We start from the raw sequence: 27,789 nt of genomic DNA, 5'->3' as shown, positions 1-27,789 counted from the left end.
AGGAATACAGCTGACTGAAAAATAAGAACAGCTTGCAGGAAGAGGAAAAGACTAGGAAATATCTTTCTATCAAAATAAACTGTTTTCAACTGACTTTTTCCACTTTCAAATGCTTGTAAAAACAAGAAAACAAAAATCAGAAAATATGAAATCAAATGCCAGTTTTTAGAAAATAATACACTTGAAATTACTTACAATTAGAATAATTCTACTTAGAAAACTTTCTATTCACCAGTAAACACATGAAAACCATAACAAACATTGTCATTGACAATGTCTTTATTCCTTAATTCTTCCTCTATAAAGAGCTTATGTGCTTTTCTTTTTGGATATATAATTTTTAAATTTTAGGGGAAAAAGTCCACTGTGTTACAGATATTTTAGCAAAGAATACATAAGTATTATGTATCAAAATACATAATACAAAAACACTGTCTGACCTCTCTTCACTTCAATCTAATATAGATAACTTGCAATACACTCGTTGCATGAAAATTAGATTACAGTAAATTGCAGGAAAAATAAACTATTAATTGTGAAAATGTATTTAAAATTTTGTGTTCTTTGCTGGCTTCAAATAGTATCACAAAAACTCAACAATCATAAATACTTCCAGGAGTATTCATGCTTTTTCCTAATAGATGTGGGTGTTTGTTTCTTATGGTTGTATTATCTAAATCCAAAGACTTCATTACTGTGCTTGATAAAGGAAAATATACTAAGAAAAAAGTCAAAATTAGAGATTTAGTGGCTTGGTGCTTATTTGCCTTTCTTTTTTTCCAAAAACTGTAGCACATACTTATTTCTGCCATTATCTCGTAACAGTACTAGGAGGGAACTGAAATCTTCATAACAAATGAGAACAGAAATGATACATTGACAGTGGAATATAGCTTTAAATAAAAGAGTTTTGGGGATGCTTGAAAAAAAAATCTAGAACATAATGGCAAACAAAGTAATTCTTTCTGAGATATAATAGTGTGATTTACTTTTGTGTATATTTAAAAAGAAAAAGATTGTGGTAATTAAGATGTTTAAATAACAAACATTGACATGAATTCAAATAATGTGTGGCAATGCTTGTGTTTTTGAATGGTCCTTTTTGCATCTCTGGGCATTTAAATCTAGTGGGAAAACAAAATTTTCATCTTTCTAAAGGCATTAAACGTATGTGTTTAAAGTTAATCTTTGTGTCTTTAGAAGTCTGACAGCCAAAACTGAATTGGGCTTGTTTTTCTTTACACTGTTCACTTTTGTCCCCCAACCAGGTACTAGATGTCTAGAAAAATAGTATTGATAGAAAAATGTCCAACAAACCATTCAGGGGTTAGTTCTTCTATCTTCAGTTGTTACAAATTCACTGATGCATTTTAAGATAACTCTATAAAAAACTACAGAAATACCTGAATAACAGAAAATGCTAATATGTTATATGTGAACAGCTTAATTAGCAAAAGGCCTAAGTTCTCCAAGAAAGACAAGTGCTGAAGCATAGGGATGGTCACATGCGATTTGCCCTTACTCCAGACAACCAGATATGAATCAAGCTGCTCATACCGCACATTAAGTATCAAGAGACTGAACAGTGTGAACAAGCAAAAGAAAGACTTTGCTGACCCTTTTGTCTGTAAACATGGAATTGCACTTAACTGAAGAGCACAGTAGATTGGCATTTGAAAATAATGTCGGATCATTTCAGACACAGAGGAGGTGACGGCTGTTTCACAGTTTTTGTTGTCTGTAGCATGAAGGAAATAGAAAGTCTGGGCTTACAACAGTTAACAGCTTTAAAATAATTTTCTCTCATGTACATAACACACAAGTAAAAATGTACGTATATATTTGCCCTCTGTAGCTACCTACAGTGCTGTCCAATAATACACAATTTGAATGAACGACCACCATGTCCTGTCAGCTACCAGAAAATTAGAAGAAAAAAAGGAACATTGCTCTCTGTTGGTTGCACAAGGGCTGACGATCTCGTCCAGATGCCTGAAAGCACTCTGTGGAGTACACAGGCTGCTGAAAGTTCACAGCAGGCTATTTATTCCTGCTTCCGAGTGGTCCCTAAGTGCTTTGTTCAGCTGAAGTCATGCAGATCTGCACCATGAGGTTAAAGATTCATTTTTGTACTCTATATGTAATAACCGCATGTAAAGTAACAACTTATTTCAGACTCAAAACTCTATTGTTTTGAGTCCCTCTGAACAGTCATGGTCTATTTGCTCCTTTTAATTTCCTTACTATAGTCCTTGTAGCCCTGACATTCTCTCCCCACCTCTTTAGGAAGCAAGTATTCTCTTTTCTAAGCCACTAATAGCAGAATTTTAGTAAAAATACAACTACGTGCAATGAAGCAGGAAGTAAATCCCAATATTACCAATCCAAATTTCTTCTTGTTCTGTTTTTCACATAGAGATTTATTTATCAGACTTGACATCTACCTAAAGGTTAATAGGTTTTACTGATTCTCATGACTCTGACATGGGAACAGCTGCTAAGACAAGCATCTGCTATCGGGCAATACCCTGCCTGGCAATACCCTGCCTGCCACATCCAGCAAAAAGCCATTTGTACCAAGGTCTGTTCTTGAGAGCTGGTGTCCTGGTAAGGCAATTCCTGAGCCTCAAAAATTACACTCCAGGCATCCTAAATATGTTACCTTCCTGAACTGCAGATCTCTGAGATATGATTAGTATCGGAGAAGTGCCACATCCTGGATCCTCTCTCCCTTTTGCACAGCAGGACTGCTATAGCTTTGTGAGCTTGCTAGTAGTGCTGGATTTGCTGTGCTGCACAGAATGATGGTGCTACATACATAGGAGTCTTTTCCACAAGTGTTGGCTATTACTACAGACATACCAACTAAGTTCTGTACTCTCCATGTCTTCAATAAGTTATACCATAGGAGTAACTAGTGCTACTACAGCAGTTCATGTAGCTGGCAGCCAGTGGCAACAGCATTGGTTTAAACTCCGAGTGAGAGGAGAATACTTTTGCCTATTATTTCTCTTGAGGACATTAAAGGAGCCTCTTCATGTCAAGGGCGTGCATTCATGACAGGGAAAGGGCTTATAAATCCTGGGAAAGGCAGTGTCCTGGAACAAGCTTGTAGGCTGGATGAATTATCTTGTCAGGCTGTGTACCAAGATAAGACGAACCTTCTTAAGAGTCAGTACAGATCTACCGTCACCTGAACATGTGCCTTATTTTATGAATCCCATGGGGAAACATGAAGGTTAGTAAAAGGGAAGGCCTCAGTGTTGCCTCAGTTCTTCTACTGAAGCCTATGTTGCTGAGGGCTTAAAGGAGGAATGGAGGACATTCCTGAGGAGCCACTGGAAGAGCAGGGAAAGTAAACACATGCTTCCTTGCACAATTTGATAATTCAAGATTATCAGTATGAGGTAATTCAAAGATTATCCTATTTTACATAATTAGCAAACTAACAGCAATAATTCAAATCTCTCACTCAAACAATGGTCAGAATTTCTGTTATATCTATCCATGAGGTGCATATTTATTAAACGTGGAATTTGACCTTATTTATGCCTAGCTGACAATATTTAAAAAATGTGACAATATTTAAAAAATATAGCTGTCTTGCTTGCTCTGTTATGAACATGCTTTGGTAGCAAGTGGATGTATACGGAATATGATTTTGTATTAGAAAGGAGAAGTCAGTTGATAGCAAATAGAGACTTACTCTTGAATCCTATTAAATAAATAACATTTTCACTCTCTGTGAGACAGATTTGTAGTGAAAGGCCTGCTGAGATAAAGAAAACTTTTGCTATGAAGCATAGCCCTGAAATGAACACTGCTAATGTACTGTAATGGGTTAGTTTGCAAGGAATTGTGTGGACAGTACTTCCCACAACTTGAAATATTGCACTTGTGCTTTGGGCAGTTTCTTGTTCGTACTTTTGTGCATGGGAGTCCAACTGTAAAGTCTTGCAATTTGTACTTTTTCTTTAAAGGCTAGTCTATCTGGTAGAAAAGAACTGTTTCGTACAGTCAAATAGTTGCTGAAAATACAAGATACAAAATAACCTCTTTTATGACAGGTCAACTAGAAACTAGGAAACTAGAAAAATCTAGGAAATTAGATTTCTATCAGGCAATCAAGGTGGAATTTCACAGAACAGGCAGGAAAAAAAATGGTTTTAAGGAGTTCTTTCAGTCCAGGATTTTCATGTACTTTCACCATGATACATATAGGCAGAAATACAACCTTTCAAGTGGTCTGTCAAAAGACTGATCACTGTGGAGAAGAATGATACCTTTTCTTGTGTTTTCTAGGCCTGAATAAGAATTCAAACTGCAAGGTTGTTCAGTTCCACACTATCTGGATAGAAATCAAACAGGCCACAATGTGAATCACTGCTCTATAGATCTCTCTCATCACCTAGCTGTCTAGGTGAAAACTGGAGTTCCTTATCTTAAACATACCATACGTTTTATAAAGAGTGCCAACATTTTTGAGAAGTTCAAGATGCAGCATTCTTGACTGGTAATTCCAGGTATATCATATGTTATCTCCTTAGACCTGCTAGAATAACCGTGAATCAGTCTTACACTTTAAACATGAAATGATAAAATCAAATATTACCAGCCTATAAGTGAGATAACTTATGGACAACTGTGAACACAGCAGTGTGCTCAAGTGGCCAAGAAGGCCAACAGCATCCTGGCTTGCATCAGAAACAGCATGGCCAGCAGGACTAGGGAAGTGATTGTTCCCCTGTATTCAGCTCTGGTGAGGCTGCACCTCAAATACTGTGCTCGGTTTTGGGCCCCTCACTACAACAAGGACATCAAGGTGCTGGAGCGTGTCCAGAGAAGAGCAACCAAGCTGGTGAAGGGTCTGGAACAAAAGTCCTATGAAGAGAGATTGAGGGAACTGGGGTTGTTTACAGAAAAGGAGGCTAATGGAAGACCTTATTGCTCTCTACAGCTACCTGAAAGGAGGTTGTAGTAGGGTGGGGGTCATTGACTTCCCCCAAGAAACAAGCAACAGGACAAGAAGAAATGGCCTCAAGTTGCACCAGGGGAGGTTTAGGTTGGATATTAGGAAATATTTCTTCACCAAAAGAGTTGTGAGGCATTGGAACAGGCTGCCCAGGGAAGTAATTGAGTCTTCATCCCTGGAGCTGTTCAAAGGATGTGTAGATGTGGTGCTTAGGGACATGGTTTAGTGGTAGACTTGGCAGTGTTAGGTTAACGGTTGGACTTGATGATCTTACAGGTCTTTTCTAACCTAAATGATTCTATGAATTTCTTTAGGACAGGAAAGAAACAGCCTTTTTTTATCTACCTTGAGCACATGCATTTGGAGTTTACAGCGGCAAGAAAGGAGAAGCTCCATCTGTAGCTCTTACAAGAAACAAAAAGCAATTTTGTTTGAAAAGGGATCTACAGAGAAAAAAAAGTCTTTGCAGAAGGAAAGGAAATAAAAGTTGTCTCTAACATATAAGATTGAAACTGAATGTACTATAAAATGATTTTTACGGACAGATAGCTTAGGTCCTAACAATTAATCTTGAAGGAAAAGGGTGAGATAGAGTCTGAAGAGCTGTGTTTTCTAGAATGGATTTAACAAAGAATTCTCTGCTTTCTTGTTAAATCTGTTGGGTTGTCTCAAGGCAAGAATACTGTCAAAGAAAAGAAAGGGTGACTCCCACAGCAGTATCTTAGAAGCAGTTGGCTTCTGAGAGAAGACTGCATTTGGGATGCTGGGCCACTGGACACTCTTTTGGGAGTTGTACAGCCTATGTTAGAGAGCAGACGTGTCCATCTCCCACTGTGCAGTGTAAGAGGTCCCAGTTCTTTTGGTGAGCATACATCACTGCATCTACATGCTGAAGCTCTAAAAAGGTCCCACTTCCTCTAGAACCCCTGAAGCCTACAGCTACACACTCTAGACCACAGGTGGTTAGGATATCCAATGTGTTCACTTCTTCCTGAGAAGCTACTTGCCTAAGAGTGGACCTTTCTGTCTCATTAAAATTAAGTTCTTTTGTGTTGTCATGAGAGCAAGGTTTCACCCTGCCCTATATGAAAATATGATTCCTGTTGGCAAGACGTGGCAGTTAGTCAAGAAGCTGTAGCAGAGCTGAGGTATACAGTTTCCTCACAGAAAGGTCAAGTCACTTGGGGCCTCTGACACTAGGTGTGCTTTAGCTTGACAGAATCTCTCTGTACAACTAATGCACCTTAGAAGGCTAGATCAGAGTCCCTGTAAAAATATCCAAGCTCTTTGTCTTGCCTCTTTCTGTATAGTCATGTCTTACTTTGGCTGGTGCCCACCACAGTGTTTTCATTGAATTTAGCAGTCACTCATTAATGTGGATAATCCTGCCTGAACTGGAAGCAGACATGACACAACTTCCCAGCTGTGAACCATCCATATGTGCCTGTCTTTTGAGTTTCCAGACACACTAATGATGTGCCATGGGCCCTCACTCTTCCACATACTCATGCCTCACTGGCAAGCATCAGCCCATGACAACACGAAGACTCTCATCTCTCATTGGCGCAGACCAAAATCTAAAAGTGCCTGGAAAAAGTGTGATGGTAGTTCATATAAAGACAGCTGACTTGCCAGCTGTCAGTCAGTTTAGAGTATCACCCACAAGACACTCTCATAAGATGTCAAATAGGCTGGTGACGGGTAGACCACCAAGCACAGGTGGAATTCAGTGAGGAGAGCAGAGATTGGAGAACCAGACCTCTTCAGCAATGTTGCGTAAGTTTAAAGTGCACTTTGTACGACAGTTGTATTTGGGCTAACAGCTATCTCCAACCCAGCGATGGATGAGTTTAGGTGTCTCTATCTCATTATCTATAACTGAGATCAATATTGAGACCAATACTGGAGTAACTATGGTTACTGATGTCCATGTTGGTAGTATCAATGGTTCTGTCATCTCTGAAATTTTTATCTCAGCAGGGTGCAGGAGCATCAGTATGTTGCCAACTATGTATTACTCTGTGACAATTTGCTACAGCAGTTGGGCATTTGTCTACCCAGTGGTGTACTTAACAGACTCTGATTTCTCAAAACAAAAATGCTGGAGCTTACTTCAAGGTTTGATGAGGCCATGAGCCACTTCAGAATATAAGAGCTTCAGTCATGAATCTCACATCTTGTGCATTCCAGCAGATAAAGGCAGGCATATGAAATAGCTGAACATGCGTTTTGCCCAGCAAAAGAATCCTTGACTTTTTTTTTGTTCCTGTGCAGGGAAGATTACGTTAGTTGCACCATGGACTAAATTTAAAGTATTCAGATTCTTATCAGCACAGTTTAAAAATCTGTGCAGGAGCGTCTGAACCAGAGAACAGGAGATGAGGCCAGAAACAGATTTTTGGATATTCTGGAAGATTTTGGAAATGTTTGAGCCAACAGCAAGTACTCACCACATTCCGTCTTACTGACAATAAGAGAAATAAAAGAATAAGGAAACCCCTTCTTTGCTATCCTTATGATACTACTTGGAATTGTGAAATGACTAAGCTATGTGTAGAGTAGGTCCATGAAAGATGTTTCTGTTAAAACTGAACAAAATAACCCCATAGTCTAACTTGTCTGAAGCATATACATACCGGGAGTGACATACACCTGAAGAAGAAATGCCATCTGGTGAGACTGGAGCTTGATCTACTGCAGAGCAGCAGCTGAATGTTGCTTCTGTGTGAATGAGATTTTTGCCAGCGTATGTCAGAGCTGAATTTAGCCCTGTTGGAGATGTGATAATTAAGCAAAGAGGAGTCCACCTCCAGCAAATTACTTTTCCTCCTACAATATCTCTGCATTAAAGTACATGTATTATATCTAATGCGAACTTTAAAAACCCTGAGAATATGAAATTAGGAATTCAAAAACTTAAATATACTTTTTTTTTTAATGTTTTAAAGAGATGTTTGGTATCTGTCCTTGAAGTATAACTATTAAAAAACAAAACAAACAAACAAACAAACCTATTTGGGTCAACTAATAGAGCATAATGTCTAATAATCAACACAAACTTCAATACCTCTTTTCTCTTAGTATTGGCAATGTCACAAGTAAAATTACTCAATTGATTTCTTTGTAGGCTATGCCTACTTGCTCTTAATGTCCTTTCAAGTAAATCAGTAAATCAACAGTTTATCTCTGAACCTTTCTACAGCTCTTTGTGATAACAACAGCACTAAAGCTATCCATTTATTCTCTTCAGCCTTTTTTTTTTCTCCCTGTATGAAAGAAAATGATTCCCAAAGTAGGTTTGCTTTATACATATCAGTTAGTTTGGAGTAAATCCATGAATCCTACTTCCTTCTGTACCAAGTAATTTCCCCAACTTAGCAAAATCCAATCCACTCTGAACCACACTAGGAAAAGGCACCATTAACCTGAAATTGCATGACAGAGTTTAGAATAGTTAATCCAAAATATTGTACGTATAGAAAATCCTCGCTAAAATATAATTTAGCTAAGTAAAACAATCTCTACATCAGTGCTGTCTGTTGATCTATTTACTACAAATCAGATTTTTTTAAAATCAAACAACTTACTTTTTCTTTCCTTTATTATAATGCTTTTTGGATGGAGTAAATTTTCTCTTATAATTTGATTTCTGTATTTGCTGGGATGAAAGGCTGTGGGACAAGCAAGCAACGTCACTGATCTTGGATGAAAACATTTATGAAAGGTCTGACAGTTTTTCTCTCTGTTATCCTTCAGATGGCATTTCTTTAGAGTGCTTAAGAGGAACAAAGCACATGTTGTTTAAGCAAGTTCCTTGAACAATGGTATTGCCTCTTAACAGTGGCAGGCTTATGTCAGAGAACAGAAATGCTAAAAGGCAAGAAGCCAAGCAGGTTAGTAAGGAAATAAAATATGCTCAGCAGCAATTATGCTCTGAAAGGGGCTAGCTACACAATGGAAAGAGAGAAGAATTGAAAGTATTTGAGAGTATCTTTAGTGACACTGAACCAAAATGAAGAAAAAACTTACAAATAGGAAAAAATCATCTTCAGACTAGTCTTACCAATAAATCTCAAAATAAATGATACAGCTTAGAAAATTCCTCAGGATCCATATGAACTTTGACATGGGTCATTTTTGTCTTTTTTATTGTGAACTGTGAAGACAAGAAAAGCAGCAAAGGTGGTCCCTGAATTCAGGGGCAGAGCTACATTCACTTGGAAAAAACACTGCATCCTTGACACCTAGGGTAGAAGATAGAACTGCAATTCCTCACTATGTCCAGAGGAATCCTGAGGAATTCCGAGGAAGATATTATTATTATTATTATTAATTATTATTTATTATTATTATTTTGAAGCACTATTTCTAGCTTAAATTATTTTTGATGCTATGCATTTCAATCTATAGTAACAGCTATTCTCTGGCAGGCACCAATAGCTTCTCTGTCTGTCTTTCCCTATTTGAGGGGCAATGAGAGAACACCAAGTCTTCTTGCCAGCACACTCATACTTCAGATGATTGAAACTGTAAATCTTTTTAAAATAAAAACTTAAAATTTGGAACTTGTTTTTCATTGTAGCTGTTTTCTAATCTGTTTCAGCATCAGTAAGGAATAGGCTAGAATTACTATTTTTACATATTGCAGCCACAAAGCCTATTTACTATTACAAGCAGGAGAATTTAGAAATAGCTATTGGAATTAATGGATGGCAAAATAAGTTAGCTACAGAAAACAAGTAGAACTTAGCACACTTAAATAGAGACACCTATGCAAGCTTTCACACATTCAAGTGGAGAGAGGAACAGTTATCTTATGGCCTTTTATGTGGCAAATGTGGTTTTGTTTTGATCTTATGTTTGTCTTTTACTGAAACATTTTTGTACTGTACAAACGCAGACATGTTTTCAGAAACAATATAAATAAATGTATAAATGCGGACAAGTTTTCAGAAACAATGCAATAGAAGCATTAAAGAAAAACCCACAATTACTTGAAAGGGAAATAAGACAGACAGAAACACTGGATCCCATGTGCACAGTCTGACTATTCAGAGGACTCTCTTTGGCTGGCATTTTGCCCGAATACGTTTTTTCCAGGTCATCAAATTCCCGATTACACTCATACAACAAAGGAACAACTAGGTCCCTTTAAGGGACCATGTAGAACAAAAAAATCCAGACAGAGGAAGGCTATAGTTTCATGTACATTTAAACCCGAGGAAGAACACAGCTGAAAGGAACCATCTTCTCTTCCCCCACTCTTAGCCACTCGATTTCACACTCAGCTCAGTCCCTGTTCCACGTCTGCAGCTGATCCCTGGTACTGCAGGCTTAAAACATACTTGAAACTGTATTAACTTGCCTAATATAAATCTCATTGAAATAAATAATGCTGAGCAGGAGTGTCTGAAGAGCTTCGTACAAAGACTACTCAACCATCTTTTTGGCACTGGGGCTACTGAGCCTCGGGTCACTCTCTCCCCTGTCCTGTGAGGAATTATTTCTGGTTACTACGTAGGAAATGCTGGAATCAGGAAAATGTGACAACAAAACATGAAACAGCTGCTCCTCTTTCACAAACTGTTTTTGCTGTAAATGCTGGAATTGTTTGTACTTCCCCCAACAAAAAAGGATCAGTCCATGACACAACAAAGTCTTTCTGTGATCTATTCACATGATTGCGAAATACAAGCAAGGACTTCATGCTGCACATGGTTTGGTATATTCTTTTGCAGGGACTCAGGTTGCACTATCATACAGATTTGGCGATGGCAAATTAGGTAACAAGATGGCTTATTTAACTAAGATGAGCAGATTCACAAACTAAAATGCCACACCTGATAAAGGTAGACAAAATAAGCAGATACTGCAAGAACACTGTAATGGCTGTTTGGGCTTGGGCATATTTACAATATGCTTTCGCAATTATTTCTCATCCTCTGCAGCTGGAAGAAAATATGGCATCCCTCATTTTCATGGATTACTTTCTGTCAGGCTATTTAGTGAGCTGTGTATTGGCCAAAGCATAATCCTTTGGTAGTTGCGCAAGAAGTAGTTCCAAAAGACCTAAGCAATTCATTGATTCAAAACACCTTACTCTAGACCTAAATTGTGCAATGATTTTCTTCTTACTTGAAACATCAATCCAATTCCTAGTTTGCTAACGTGCTTATACTTGTACAACTCTCAACATGTCCTTAAGAGACTGCTCTACTGAGCGATGATCTTTGACATTATTTAGAAAAACATCCCTCATTGCAAATATAGGTCAGGAACATCGAATGGGAACTGTGCCTATGGCAGCACAGTATTTTGAGACATGAAAAATACTGTTCCACACACAGAACCCAAAAGACTACGAACAAAGAAGCCAAGATTCTTATTTACATTTTTGTACATGATAACTGGGATGCTTTTACAAGAATTGAAATACTGGAGTACAGCCTTTGAGAACACTCCTCTCTTGCTCAGGTCCTCTTCTGGATGACAAAGCAGGTCATAAATAGGAAACAATTAATTTGAGACAGATATGCTCTTACTCCTTTATTGATCGTAACACACAATTTAAAACAGGCATGTGTAATGCAGATAAAATTTATGGGAAAAAGTCCTGTCCCTCCCCTCCCCCCAATAAAAAGCACTGGAATATGAGTAAAATCAGAAACAAAGAATTGCTCATATGCTATCTAGCACTGTAAGACACAGTATGTTTGTATTTTGAAATGTTTCAAATCTAATGTGAAAAGGAAAGAGACTGTAATGAACAGTACCACAAGTGTGTACAGACAAATACCATCTTTTAAAACCACTGATTTATACTCAAATAACTTATTTAAAAAATCGCAATGTCCGTCCCACCTATGGCTCTGGGGCTTGTTATAACATCTGGCCCATTCCCTGGAAAACCTTGTGGTGGGGCTGAGAGGGGGTCTCTCTGGCTTTGGGGGATTATTTTGGTGGCCCGAAAGCTCACTCGGCACTTGAAATTTCTGACACAAACGTGTTATGTATATGTACAGGAACAGGCACTCCTACATTTTGCCCTGTGCTGACTCCACAACAGGTCACCTGGCTTACTCTCACTACAGCTGAGGCATCTCTCTGCATTCTCACTATGCATACAGAGTGACACTATAAGAAAATAAAGCTATTCTGTGAAAATTTTGCTACAACTATCCTGTTTTTATCACCTTCACTAAAAAACAACAAATCACTTAACTGAAAACTTAACCAGGGACTCGACAAGTTTTTCACATATTTACTATAAGAGCTTACAGTCTTTTGAATAATGAGAAAAAAAATCAACGGTACATACCTAAAATAAGCTCGCTTTAAGAAATCCACTTAAAGTCCTTGGCAGTTACATGATGATTATTTTAATGAGTGCACAGATTTATGTACTACAAAATTAGATCTCTTGCTTACATTTACTGAATCTTGATGCTTGCATTAAGTCCCAAGACAATAACTATGTAGCAAAACAATATTAAGTGATATAAAAAAATTAATAAAGATCATGCTTTGCTTGCAGCTATTCAGTTGATGTGGAAAACCAGGTTATAGCTGATGAGATGGAAAGAGGGATCACCATAGCAACAATTTACCACTTAACAATGAAGGGGGAAGGGCGCATCATCTTTTGCTACTTGCACATGTAAACAGTGTTAGTTCAAAATTCTTAAGTTCACCTATATTTTGTGCTCTTTCAGTAAGACATGCAGTAAAAAATTGCACTGATTAGTACTACAGCATTACATTCATCCTCGTATGTTAGTCCTATTAGTAATGACAAGAAATCCAGTCAAAAAGAAAATGATGATGATTTTAATTAAAAATCCTCCTTGGTAGCAGAAGCTGTTATGGAAAAGTCTGTTTCACTGAGGAATAAAATATCCCAGTGAAGCGGTAATAAATCAGAAGTATAAATTGCTTGTTTGCTACAACTGAAATCACATGTTAAAAGACAAATGGTATCATCAACTTTTGCTAAAATAAATCTTGTGGTTAAAATAAATAAGGATGACATACATATGTATCATCACCACATTATCTATTATTGTTTTGGCTAAATAAAAAAAAATGATTTAAGTGTGCTGCCTTAATTTTCTTTGGAGTTATCTGTCTTCTGTCATAGAAAGGATGTGTATAATTAAAATACACTTTAGCTGTTTTATTTTTCTGTGTCTATCCCCACCTGTGCATGCAAGAATACCTCAACTTCTTTAACTCATCACCTGGAGGTTTACTTCAGTAATCTTCAATTCTGTCCACGCTGTTCAGATACATTCAGATGAAAAAGCAAACCGAGGAACTGTTCAGCAGCCACCAAATAAACTGACTGCCAACAAGTCTTCATTAGCTGCTTTGGGTGTTTGGCCTTTCAGGCAGGCCTCATCCTGCCTCATCCCCTCACTCGGTATTTTACCTGGGTACTTCTACCACATCCCCACAGCATGCACGCTTTGTCCTCGGGACACCTTGGTAAAAGAGGGAAGTTTAAGCCGCTGCCATTTTATACTGAACAGCGATCAGGAGCAAGGCATTATGAAGCTCAACAAAGCCGTGTTTAGATGTGAGGAACAGACTTCCTAATGCTTAGATCCTCTCACATTGAATTGGAGAAGACTTGATGTATAAATAAGGTGCTGGCCAGCATCTTAAACACCATGAATCTCAAATTTGCCTGCAGGAATGCTAAGAAACACGTTCAGAATACTTTCTCTCACCTGGACTTAAGTGAGTCTGTAATAATGAGCTTCAGGACCTACATTTTTTTGCTTCTTGAAATTAACCTCTACATTCATGCATTTAAATGTGGATGAGTGGTTTAGGGTCAGTATTCAGAAAACATTGCCAGAGGCAGAATCTGCAGTACCACACATCTTTTGTGTCTCTGTTGGTTATTGAGAACACTGCTGTGTGAAACTGGAGTTGTGGGTGCTGCTCCCAGTCTGAACCTGCATTACGTGCACACCAGGAGCACGACTGCCAAACTGAACAGGTCTTTAGAGGAAATCAGACAGCACCTTTCTGGCTGAATCCTAGCCACTCTGCTGCCAGCATCACAAAACTACCTGGTCCAAAAAGAGAGGAAGAAAGAGAGGGTCGTGACTCAATTTTATATTAATGTCCATAATCTGGGGGGAAAACAAACAAAGAAAAGAAAAACAACAAAAAAAAAAAACAATGCTGCTACAGAAATAGGCAGGATTTACTCAAAGCAGTATTGCAAGGGCACTACTAACTATATAGGGTCATTTAAGCTTTATTCAGCAAATATTTGCTGCACCACATACTACATAGAGGACCTGTGACTAAACTAAAAGCAAAAGATACATTCCCAACATCACACTTGAAATATGGTGCTGCAACAGAGTGAATAGCTTTAGGTAAATTGCCAGCATAAGAGAGATTTCAGAGGAATTGTGTAGAATACTTATGACAAAATTATCAATGATAGCGATACCTAAAAATGATCAGAAAAAAAGAAAGTCTCTTAACATTACCTATGATATACAAGGAGTACAATTCAAAACTCAGTTACAATAGATTGCAAATCTGTGCAGAGCTGGTTAATTATTCTGGAGGCAGCTCAGAATAGTCAGCAATGATGCACCCAAGAACAGTGAAAATGGGAAGACTTTTTGATGTAATCACCCTAAAAGGAGGTGCCAGACTAGTCCCAGTGATCAAAATACCTCAAGAAAAAAGAAGTAAAAAAGAAAAAAAAAAAAGAGAGCTAGTAGCACTATCACAGAAACATAAAGAGGATTTTCACGTACAAAGGATGTAATCACCTTCAAACGCCAAGCAAAACACTACAAAAAACCACTACAAAAGAATGATAAGATAAAGCACTTATTGGTGTCAGTAGTGTGGCTGCACGAAAGCACCCCAGGGGTAAAGGGATCAACAGTGCTCATGCTGTCATATGAAAACTGCATGCAAATAAGTAATTATCTGCTGTGGTGCTCAGATATCCAGAACGCTATAGATGTAGATATGGCTGCAGCATAACAGTTGAGATCTTCTAGAATAAACACAGCCACATCTGTTATGCTCGAAGCCTGTTTTTTCTTTCCAGCCCAATCAGCACAGCCACACTGAGGCATTGCGCCTGACTTAAGAAACACTGCTGGGCCTCATCTAAATATGCAGACATGGCTCTTTCCTGCCTGGCAACAAGATGCTGCTGATGCTCAATGCTCGGGAAGATGGAAAGGCAGATAAAATTGTTCTTCCAGCTTTCCTACTGCTGTTAACTGTCGCTGCCATGGAGTAGTGGCATCGAAATGAAGCGGTGTGGCAAGGCAGGGAACCTACTACAGCTGTGCTTCAGAGCGGTGCCCCTGACTCCAGTATTCCACTGGATACACAGCCACGGACTGTGAGCCAAGTCCAGTCACGCTGATGCTTCCCTTCTGTGTTATTTCCATCCAGTAAATCCCTACCCACTCTCAGCTGTGTTCGAGAACCCTTGGGAGTCGCGAGTGGGCTGCTGTCATCAAGACAATTCATCCAGCCTGTTCCCAAGCTCTCTTGTTCAAGGACACTCAGGAGCCAGCTGCAGACTGGCCGAATTGTCACCCCCACTCCAGAGTATATTCTTAACAACTTCTAGCTTTTGCATCGCCAAGACTTCGGCACATGATCTTACAGTGACAAAGGTAAAACTTGAAAGTGAAATACAACTCTGAAAGAGAAATTCCTGCGACAGATCTTCTTTCCCTCACCCCTTCTCACCCTGCATTTTCACGATAGGACAAGATGCAAAAGAGGAGAAAGATTTAGAGGAACAGGTGCACACCGCAGTACAAATCTTACCAGGGTCTACAAATAAGCTAACAGAAATAGTGGTAGAAATGTAGAATGACAATTTAGGACAGTGTAAGCAAGCATCTCCCTGCTTCCCTTGACTGTCTCAAATCCCTTCAGTTGAGCGAACATGCAAAGTAGCCAGCCACCACCCAGCAAGGCTGGAATGAACCACGACAGGTGAGGAAATAAGGATCCATAAAGGAAGTGTGACCCTCAGAAACATTATTTTGTAAAAAATGCACTGGATTAAGCATAGCGAAGAAATGGGTTGGACTGGTGTAAAGTGCCAGGACAGAGAAAGAAGAAAAAAAAACTGCAACAATTTGTTGTACACTTAGCAAAGCCTGGCAGCCATGAGCATAATTACTAGACCGTGCTGCAGCTGTTTGCTTTAACTGCTAAAAGAAAAATTGCTCAAAGATGCTGGGGAAGAATGAGCCGCGGAATAGCCTGCAATTCTAATGCTGCTACCCAGCAGAAACATCCCAGCCTTTACTTTTGGCTTAATGCTAGGGATGGAAGCAAGGAGGGAACATGTTATGTTCATACACAAGGAGACAACCAAGGTACTGCCTGTGAGAGGGACAGAAGGACTGAGCTCCCTAGCCACCCAGTCTGTGTCGAGCGCAGCTGCTGGCATCGCACTGCATCTGAAAGGGCTGTTAATAAATATTTGCTTAGTATATCGTAACTTGAGCATAGGATAGAAAAAGTATCCCCCTGCACTAGCGAACTATAGATGACCTTCACAAACCTCACATACTTTTCATAGCAAAGGAGAGAAAACTATCGCTCTCTTAGGAGGAATGGGTTCTTCACGTCTCTTCCAGATACGCTTAAAACAGCTACCCAAGTTTCGGTACTCCCATAGCCCATATGGAAAATACCAGGAGGTTTGCCTCAACATAAACTACTGCAAGGAGTCCAATTATTTGTACAAGTTTATGCTTTTTATCACAAAAGCAACCGAATCTCTTCTGGTAAATTCAGCATCACCAGAACAAGAGGAAGCATTTTAAAGTATGGAAGTTTATATGAGGACAGGTCACTACAAATCTGGAACAATTTCATCTTTAGAAGAGATTTACCCAAGGAAAACAGACCTTGGCTTCTTTATTGCCCAACCTATGCATTTATTTTTTTTAATATCCTCAATGTAAAATCTCAGGACCTGTCCCTCTCATTTACTGTAAGACACAGTATGCAATATATGCAATGTGATGTTCCACTTACATGTTTCAGGCCTGGTTACACAACATAGCAATTTGCTGCCTAAAAGCTGAATTTATGTTTACAACCTGAAAACTGCATCTGCCAAAAGCTTAGAAGTTTAAAATTGTGTTCCTATATTGTATGACACGGGCTCCTGTTTCATCAGAGACAATAATGTACCCGAGCAGGCGGTATTGAAAGAGATTTATTTTCTGTCAGATTTCTTTTATTTGTTCTTTGCAAAGAGATAAAAGAATATGAACTAGGGCTTTAGAAATAAATAATAATATTTTAAAATATATTTCAGTATGAAAGCTTTCAAATTAGGTTATTTTAAGGAAATCACCTCTGTATGTCACAGGCTCTCTGCTTCCGGAGTTGCAGGAATAATGGGACAGTCCATTTATAACGGGCCCAGATGAAGAAAATTTTGAAGAAATTAACTACTAGACATATGGGACTTCTCTTCATTAACATGATACAAAAGATAAATCCTACTTAAAGGACGGGAATGTTAAAATCACATTCTAAATTAAAAACTTTTGAATTTAGAACTAATTGGCTGCATAAAAGTACAGAAAAAGACGTTAATGAGATGCTGAAAACATAGCTCATCATAGCGTAGTTAAGTGCTTCATCTCAGCATAGAAATGTCCTCCCAAGATCAATGGCTGTCATTTTTTCTTATTGTTATTAGCATCACACTGACAATAATTTTCAAATTCTGATCTTCCTAGCAGAGGAACTGAAGCATTTTTTTGTTGGTGGTGGGGTTTTTTGTTGCTGTTGGTGGGTTTTAAAACATTAAATCATTCTTAGATGTTTTCAGATGTACTTCTTTGACTTTTTAGTCAAGACATTTATATTTAATTCCAACGTAGTTATTAAAAAGAAAAGCTGATAGTCTCATTGGGGTCAAGGAGTAGGCCAGGCAGATCATCTCAGATGACAAAATTTCCTTCACAGAATCATTTATTTTTCAGTTACTGTTCAATACAGAACTAGTGACTGCATCTCTATAACACACCAGAGTGTGAAGTTAAGATTTTCCTCTGTCAGTCTTAATGTGTGCCAGACACACCTGCCGTGAAATACACTGGAAGTCGACACAGCATGCAAGTTTGTTACTAAGCACAGCCCCTGACCTGTGATTCTTCTTTTAAACTTCAGTGTAGAAATGATTACTAAACTTTTACAAAATCCAATCATGTTGTGTCGTTTAGTAATTAAGAAGACAGCTATTGAACAGGTTCTTTAAATTTCAAGTACAATTGAGTAAGGTTTGAATTCCACGATATTACAAAGCTTTCCAAACTATTGCCACTATGTATGAAAAGATACTCAGGTGCTTCAAAGCATGTTTTGCAGAATCCTGGAGGGTTATTTTTGTTGTTTCACCTTGTGAAACAACCTTTATTACAAAGCCATGTAAAAACAACATGATGAAATATTGATAAAGGCTACGGTAAAAATAGATTTGAAAATAAAGTAAAAAAAGTGTTAACTTGTAAGTCTGCATAATTAATATAGTAGCAGCAACTAAAATATTTGCAAAATTTAGTTTTAGAAATTGAAAAGATAAAACCTATTAATACTATTGCTAGAAAGAAAGCATTCCTGAATTACTAAAGAATTGTACGGGCTTTACCATGTTTGCCTGCACAGTCACTGCACTTAAAAGCAATGCTACCCAGCTTCTGTATCTCCATGGACACATCACACTTTCCATGCAGATCATGCAGGTGTATGAGACTGCATCCAGCTCAGTAGTGGGGGTTTGCAGACATTCTAGAAAAGTAACTGAATATCTTGGGAGAGAAGTGGTACAGAAATGTCAAACCAGCAGCATGAAAGCGTTATTTCCTTTGGGGAAGTGGTCTTATTTTGGAATGGAGCTACATACGAAGCCATGTGCAAGAGCTTTCACACACATGGAAAACAGCACCACGCCGTGGGTCTGCTGTGAGCCCTTCACATGTGCTCTGCTGGCAAGCATCCCAATCCACTGCTGATTCTTTTGGTACCTCTATCATAGATGGATCCAGAAGACAGAAAGGTATCTCTCTTGCTTATATTGCGTACAGCAATGCTACTGAATTGTGAATTCCCATCAGGACAGTTAAGCCAGGCTACTGAACTGAAGAAGATGGATTTGAATTAAAACTGCAGGGTTTGTTTTTTTAAGCACTGCATTGGGTAGGATGAAAAAGCATTCTGAAAACAACCAACTTTGGAAAAAGCAAATAGTGCCTGCTGGGCAAATAGGATTATCACCCCTGACCAGGCATTGGTGTATTTTATTCTTCTGCAACCCGCTGTGGCACACAAGAAATTATCACCTCCAGCAAACACCCATCTGGAATGTAAACAGGTAAGCATTCCAACAAAGATTTTAGTCTTTTCTTTGTCCTGACAGACATGAAAGTCATTTTGGAAGGAAAGAAACCTGAGCCCTCCTTCTAAGTATTGGGAAGAAATAACAGGGAGGGAAAAAAAAAAAATCAACAAAAAAAAACACAGCCAAAAATAATTTATTTATTTTTAATCTGTTCTGCTTTCCTGGGACTATGATTGACCTTAAATTATCAGAGGTCTCTTCCCTAAACTAATTTAGAAGCTTTAGTCTTTTTTCTCTGTGTCATTTTGCATACAGTGCAACAAACAACTTTTACAAAACGTGGGGCTCCCATAGAGCAACCTTTGAACTTTCTGAACGCTCTCAGAAGGATGCCAAGCAATCCAGCTAGCATCCTTCATGGAGGAGGACAAGAGGCAGGAGAACACTGACAATGCTGTTTTGAAAACAGGAAGACACTAATGATGGGATACACAGGTATAAATAGGCAAGATACTGACCTGACAAAGTAGAGTACTGGGTAGCAGAAAGAGCACACAGTGTATTTGCCTAGCAAGCACCATTTGCTTTTTCCAAAGTTGGTTGTTTTTAGAATATTTTTTCATCATACTCAATGCAGTGCTTAAAAAGGCAGAAGTACACTGGATCTGATTTTATACTGAGAAGTTTATGCCTACTTTATATTTACAGTAAAATCAAAATTAACTCAATTAACTCTAAATTTATCAAGACTACTCTTGGTAGCGTAAAAACCAACGTGGAGCACAGATCTGAGGTCAAGATGTAAAAGGTGTTATTTGAAAAGATAAACTCAGTTCAATGAATTAAAAAAAAGTGGTGGGGGGGGGGAAGGTACATCATCCATCTATCCATCCATCTGTTCCCTCCTCCCTCCCTGACTTGAGAAGAGGGTAGGAGAAGATAGTCAGGAGCAACAAGAAATGAACAGTACGTTATGGAGAAGAGAAAGGCATTTTTCACTATTGTCTTAAACACCTACTCAGCATAAAGTGCCTTGATCACTTTGGGTAACAGAAATTTCTGTCAGTAGTTCAACATGTATAGCCTCACAGTTTAATGATTTGCAAAAAAATAACAAGGATTCCCAAATCATTGATTTGAATGCATAACAAGGAATGATAAGAAAGTAGTGTCTGATATTTTTCTGAAATCCCTAATGAAAAGAAAAAAAAGGCCACACATACACAGACACTTACTTTCATTCCCTCCATCAAAAAATATATGCAGGTCCTAAGTTTGACTGCTTTGTGACATTCCACAGCAGGCCAGGTACCATCAGATCTTAAAGATTAATTATTGTCCTAGTGACTTCATTCATAAAATCTTCAAATGCCAAACTCTTCATAACACAGGAGCAAAATCTGACAACCACACTCCATTTACCAGGAAAACTGATACTGAAACTATGCTAAGGGAGTTTTACCATGGATTTTTGTTTTCTTTTTTAAGCACCCTGTGAACATGCAAGGTGTAATATTATTCCCAGAACGGTTACTGGGAGCTTAGCTGCTCATTGGAGTGAGATCAGTCCCTCAGAGTGAGAAAGGCAAAAATCAGTCAGGACTTTTGTAATGTCATGGATAATTTTTTTTTTTTTTTTTTTTTTTTTTACAAACGTCTTTTAGTATACAGTAGTACCATAAGGGCACCCAAATACATGAAGTTTCCTATTTTTCATTTACATTAGCAAACAATATTCACCCACTCTAGACTATTTGGTGGGAGAAGAAACAGAAGGATAAGTACACCTCTTCTCTACTCATTGAAAGCTGACTCCACATACAAATAAATATACACATTTAAATACAAATATAATATTAGCACTTTTGGCTTTATGGGTTTCAGCTCACTTTCATGGCTGCTGGAATAAAACGACAATAAAAAGAAAAAGCAGAGGGCTACTTTTTGAGCACAATCAGCAGCAGAGCAGCCGATAAACATACATCTGCGTGCAGCGTAGAGAGCCGGTGATAGCACAGAAAAGATGGGCTTCTCTATCAGCTGTTAGTGGACTATATTCCTGTCAAATGCTGATAAGCTCTACTCATGCATTGCCTTATTTAGGCAGACTTCTCTGCTGACACACCAATGTGCAGTAACAAGCGCGTGTGATGTTTCCAGGCCAGAGAGGCTCCTGCTCTTTCTTCTAGTAAGATCATAACAAACGTTACACAGCTCGGTGTCATTTTCTGAGGTGTGCTGAAAAAAGTCTTATTTGAAAACACATTGTCAGTGGTGCAACTCCATTCTTAATAGTATTTAAAATGGGAACACAATTTAGAACAAGAAAATGTGATCATAAAAAAATGTTTACATAGGAGATATGTACTCTGTATTTTGAAGACTAAGGAACTTACTGGAATGCATGAGAGGGCTTTCAAATGAGCCTATAGCTCGGGAATTACTATTTTCAGATCGAGCATAAATCGGCAGTTTAGCTCTCTAAAGTAATTCAACCTGAAATTAAAACTTCATATGTTTTTTTTTAACCTACATATACACCTGCACAATAGTTCTGTGCTAGTTAGGATAACTCGCTTTTCCCAAGTAATTTTGGTTATATTTATTCTATGGTATGCTATATATAAAAAGAGAACATTTTTACTAATCCTAAAAACCAGTAGCTGTTACCTCTAGAATTACTTCACCAGTCTTCTTCACACTCTCACAGCTGGAAGATTTGTCCTGTTTCTTTGAATATATTTAATAACAGGCTGCTGTATTAAAGTGTCACTTAATGACATCATTTTTGCTTTTATTGATGATACTGCTCTTCTTTAACTTGTATATTATGAATATATTTACAAGTATCTTGCTATTAGCAAGATAAATTAGCAGAGAACATGCTATGAAAGCATGCATCTCTGAAGTTTTGTCATCATGTTTCACTTACTCGCTAACTTGTAAAATAAAGTAATCCGTGATGGGTCTCTTAAGTCATTAGCATGAATTAACAAGATTCTGCTGTATATTATTTCACAGCTACTGCCAAAAGGTCAGCTCCTGAATACAGGGGATCCATTGAATGTCAAAAATTTCGCTTCCTTTGGAGCTATAATATATTCTATTAAAACTCACTCTGTACTGCACAATGCTATTAATCATGCTAGCTAAGGCACTCAGTTCCCAGCCTACCTTTTTAATAGAGCCTAAATGGCCTTCGCTGTTGTAGTTCACCAGTACACATCAGGTTTTATCCTTAAAGTGGTCTAGATTAGGCAGTACTTGCCTTTGTACATGTGAAAAGTACATACACAAGCTACATACGCATACTAAAGACTCTAACGTACAATGAAACACTGAGCTAGCGTGCTGCAGAAGAGGAGGCTGGGCAGCTCTATCAGCACAGTCCTGGCCCTGAGCTGGCTGCCCTGGCTGGCCGCAGCCAAGAGAAGCAAGGCTGGTTTTCCACCGTGCTGTGAAAGCACGACAGATTCACCGCCCCTGAGAGAACCGAGCTCGCTCGCTCGCTGCATGCCCCTGCTCCGCAGTGCACAGGCGTGCTGGAGTCCTTGTGGCCAGGTCACATATCTCCAACATGGTGCCTCCCCGTAACTAATGCGCTGAAAGGTCACGCTCGAGTTTGTGGCGTGCTTGGAGAGTAAACTCACGTAACCACGATCTGCTGTGAACCAGATCCACGGGACTGATGTCCTGCTTGAGCGCATACGGTGCTTGCCAGGCCAACAATCCTAAGCCACGAGCAGCTTCTGGCCAGACGAACACCAGGGGAAGAGCAGCGCGCAGGCAGGCTGCTGCGGGCTGAACTGTTTGGGAAGTAACAGCAGCCCACTCCCGATTACAATCTTCCCCATTGCCGCTGCCTCCTCTATCACATGGCTGTCTGCCTGCCGCTACCGGGATTTCGCAGCACATTCCAGGCCCGCCGCTGAAGACCCTTTGGGAAAAAAAACCCAGCTGGGAGCCAGCTGTCTGAGTGGCTCCAGCACCCTCCTCTTCCTCGGAAGCCTCAGTCCTCTTGCACATGCGATAAGCCACCTGGCACGGTACACGCACCTAGCCAGGGAAACTGGGCACCATGACCTCGGTGACCTTCTAGAAACATCTGCTGGATGAGCAAAGCTGAGGAAAACAAACCAGGCTTAAGATTTTTATTTTTTTCTGATTAACTAGTATGCTGAAGACTTTTGCAACAGAAAAATGGCTGCATTCCAAAAAGCAGCAGCAGCAACCTGTATAATTAGCTATTTCCAATGCAAACCCATGTAATCTATTAATCATTTTTCTCAAAGATGCAAATCCAGAAATCAGACTCTCTATAAGAGCAGTAAAAACTAAACTATACCCTCAGTTAATTTTTTCAAAGCAAAGTCCCCCTAATTTCCAGAAATATGGATATCTTCAGCAACTGAGCTGACTTTCCACAATAAATTCTGTCCCCCTTACCTGTATTGAACTGCACCATACTGAAATCACACAATTATTTGGGACAGCGTGCAGAGCAGCACAGCATTCAGCAGGACTAACAGGAGGCAGAACGTGACATACTGATTTGTTACAGGAGCTTCATTGTTTGGGAATAGAGAGGACTAAACTTCAGAAAGCTCTACTTTTTCCTTTGCAATTCACAAAATAAGCCCCAAATTTTAGTCTTGCTGGGAATTGTGAAGAGTGGGCATCTAAGAGCAAGCTGAGAACCTGAAGTTTTTTTGTATTAACTGGACTGTCTCTGTACATGCAACTCATCGCCTCTCAAAACATGCAGCTCACAAAGAGCACTGTTTTGTCAGGGATAACCTGGTGTCAGTGGAATCACTGTGAGTTTTGCTGTTGATGTCAGCAGGGACAACATTTAGTAGTTGCACCAATGGATTATGTGAAGAGCAAACTAAAAGCCTGACAGGCTCAGCTCATGCTTACATCCTCTAAACCTACCGTGTAAATGGACTCTAAGCCATTTATCTGTTCTTTCATTAACACTTTAGAAAACCGTGTCTGCTCCTAAGGAGAGTCACAGACATCACAAGCACCATTTTAAAAGTAAGGTGAATTTTTTGAAACCTCTTGACCAACTCTTTCCCCTGCACCTGCTGAACAGCAAGCTGTAGGCTTCTCTCCTCAGAATTAGCTTAGTAACAGCAATGATGAGCAGCTGATCATGTACGTGAAGTCAGCACATTCCTACAGACTGAAAGGTACAATAAAAAGCAGCAAAAGAAACAGCCTATGTTACTACCACAGTCTCACCATTTTTTGCGTAACAGACTGCAAGTACATTTTAAAGTGTCCTGAGAGGTTATGAAAATGTAGTTATTTTGCATTATTATATGGAAACATTTGAGTCCTTTCATTTTAAAATTCCACAAAGTTCTTTTCAATTCTGATTGTATTTTTTTACATCAATTTAATAAGAAAAAAAAATTCTTGCATTAAGAATATTAATACACTCCTCTGCGCGGCAAGGATCCCCCCTATTGAATCTCTCCTGCTTTCACTTAGAAATACTATCATTTGATTCATTCCCATCTTCTCTTGGTGTGTGTTTTTTTTTTTTTTCTGTTGAAGAAACATGTTTTCCACTTTAAAATGCTGGTGCTTGAACTCACTACTTCACTATTTGAATTCACTAGGTTCACCTCTCAATTCAGGTTTTCATTGACTTATAAAAATCTGTGAATATTTTTTTCAGTATAAATATTAAGCCATGTTGCATCAGTAGAAAGAGACGCCCATAATGCCTCAATAACATTCTCTCTAGTGGCTAGCAACAACTGCACACACTCCCACCACCCATGGACAGAAAAGTTATTTCCTTTTGAGAGGAAATTAGAGACTGGAAGGCTAAAAGCCTGTGATTTTTTCCCTGGTAAATCACAGTGCAGAGGTAAATCACTTACCAGAACACTGCATTTGAATACAATATTTTTGGATTTAAACAAAACCACTGGGTTCCAAAAACTTGTAGAAAATCATCTTCTCATTGCTCTTGTTATTATCAGCGTGTATATTATCCTTATTATAAATACGGTATTTGCAAGGTGACAAGTAGACTCCAAGGCTCCATCATTTCAGCTATTTCAAATGGATACAGTGGACAGGCCCCTGAGACTGTACAGCTGAAAAGATTAGCATTAACAAGTGGGACAAATACTCCAAAGAGAATGGAGTGAGAGCAGTAAAGCGATAGAAAGTTGTTCAATCAGAAACAAATAGTAGTAACTTCAGCTCTCTACTCTTACTCTACTGGACACATGGCTGCAGAGATGGTCTCTAAGAAGGGTCTCCTAAGAAGGTCTTGAGAAATCCAGGCTTCTCCCACTCACTTGTGAAGAATATCATGGATGAAAGCACAAAAAAGCTTGCTGAGGAAAGTTTGAATGCTTTGTGTACATACCACTCCAGAAGCAGCACATAAACAATATTAGCTTTAAGGTGATGTTGTATAGTATGGTAACTCAATTTTTTGGCACCAAATAAAGGAAGAATAGGTCTGGTGCTCAGCCTCCATCCGTAGGCATTGTTTCAGAGCAACGCTGAGAAAGTTAATGGGATCTATCAGAATATTTCAACAAAAGGTGCCAAATACCTTTCAGGATGTTCTCATGCCCTTCATGAGGCAGGCTGTGTGTAGTCTTTTCCCTAACATGCAAAGGGATCGCTCTAATGACATCATTTCCTTTTCTCATGCATTTGGTTTTTTTTTTTTTCTTCTTCATTAGAGCCACACAATAGAAAAACAAACAGCAGGAACGGATGTAGCTGCAGACGAAGGTGACACTTTGTTGACCTTAGGATACAAGCTGACTTGTCTTGTCACATTCACAAAGAACAAAATCTTGCTGCCCTACCCTAGGCAATGTGCTCATATGCAGCACTTCCACTGTAAGACAACACAAGTTTTTTGCAGCAAAGGAAAAATAAAGAGAGAAAATAGCAGTCTATAAAGTTATCTCATTACAAACATTTTTGATGAACATCAGTCAATTACCTACCCTTTTAAACTGAGTCTTTTTTCTCTTTATTCACCAATGCAAAGAAATTTGAGTTATAAGTAAGCACCTATCTACTACTTTATGCCGTCAAGTATTGGAATAGATTATTACTAAGAGATAAGTCACTTCAGATCTTTAAGGGAAATTTAGAGGAAAATCATGAAATTAAAAAAAATATTTACTCTTATGGAAAATTAATCATTGTCTTCATGTTCTCTCCTTATATAGGCCTCTAGAACAGATTAACTCCATAAAATCCTTTCACTCGTATGATATAGTAAGTGCAGAAGAAAGACGACACGACCACTAAAGCTGGTCATGTTGACCAAATCTTCTCTTGTATTTGTAAAGATCTTTCTAGAAAGTGACTCAGCTTATTTCCATGGCCCTCGACAGTAGGTCTGATCTAAATTCTTGTTCCATTAAAAAATATCCCCAAGCAAAAATAAACCACAAATCCAAAGAAAGTACCAAACACTGTGCACTAACGTGACCAAAATAAGAAGGAACATAGCATATGAAAGCAGCAGCATTTTGAAATTTTGAACTGATAGTAGGTATCAGAAGCCTTCAGTAAATTCTACTTTTAACTATTTGAATTAAAAATAACATAAAAAAAAAGAAATAAGACATTTAAAACTCTAAAAGAAGATCTGATGTAAATCAGTAACTTTCTTTCACTTGGTGTGATGTAAAATACAGATTTCTAAAATGCACCACAGCATGAGACCAGCAGCCAACAGAAATCGGATGGTTATATAATTTGGTGGTTAAGCAAAGATATTTTTAGTATTTGCTAATCCATCTAATGCATTTCTTTCCAAGAGAAGAAAACGCATTACACTGATAGCAATAACAGGGTCAAAACACAGGGATATTAACAAGGAATGTAGTTGGTATAGAAAATAATAATAAAAGTTTGATATTCTTATTAACAGCATCCATTCCTAAGTAGCCTAGTGATCCATTCTTAGTGATTGGGAAATGGGTGACTTTTATACATAAAAAGTGAATAGAAGAGCTAAAACAAAGACGAAAAGCTCTCACAAAATTTCCCCACGCCAGCAATCTCATAATGCAAACCAAAACAATAACACCTCAAGATAACCAATCAAATAGGAAATTAACTGTATAGACAATTTCAGAGCAGCATCCGGAATTCACGGTACATGTGAATCCTCAACCAGTTTCTATTTCTGGAAAACAAATAAAAAAGAGTACTTTTTGGAGAACTGTCAGTAAACCAGCTACAGAAAGATCCAAAGATATTTTAAAAATACCTAAAATCCAAGAGTTCCATCTTTTTCCCCTCAGTTCCTTTTTACTACACTGTCGTCACACTGTGAAATTATTATATTACATAATAAGCGCTTTATATCACGCTTTAAATCTGCCACAGAACAATATCACTACGAAAACCAAGAAAAGTTAGACTTACAATGCTTAATAGTGGG

The 27,789-nt window shown here is 38.5% G+C and overlaps 1 protein-coding gene across 8 annotated transcripts in view; it reads right to left on the bottom strand.

Moving 5' to 3' along the window:
* JPH1 (junctophilin 1) overlaps window positions 1–27,789 on the bottom strand; it is an 87,504-nt gene that overhangs the window by 40,595 nt on the left and 19,120 nt on the right. The window contains exon 3 of one of the 8 annotated variants that reach the window (XM_083822660.1): window positions 318–23,280. The exons of 6 other annotated variants lie outside the window; for them this stretch is intronic. In XM_083822660.1, the coding sequence (XP_083678786.1) occupies window positions 22,938–23,280 (343 nt within the window). In that variant the 3' untranslated portion in view covers window positions 318–22,937. Of the gene's footprint in view, window positions 1–317; window positions 23,281–23,471; window positions 27,532–27,789 lie in introns of those variants that run through there. One more of the 8 variants, XM_083822661.1, reaches the window with a different exon arrangement.

Source organism: Anser anser (genome assembly GCF_964211835.1).
Source record: "Anser anser genome assembly, chromosome: 2".
Lineage (NCBI taxonomy): Eukaryota > Metazoa > Chordata > Aves > Anseriformes > Anatidae > Anser > Anser anser.
This window is presented reverse-complemented; position numbering and strand designations above follow the sequence as displayed.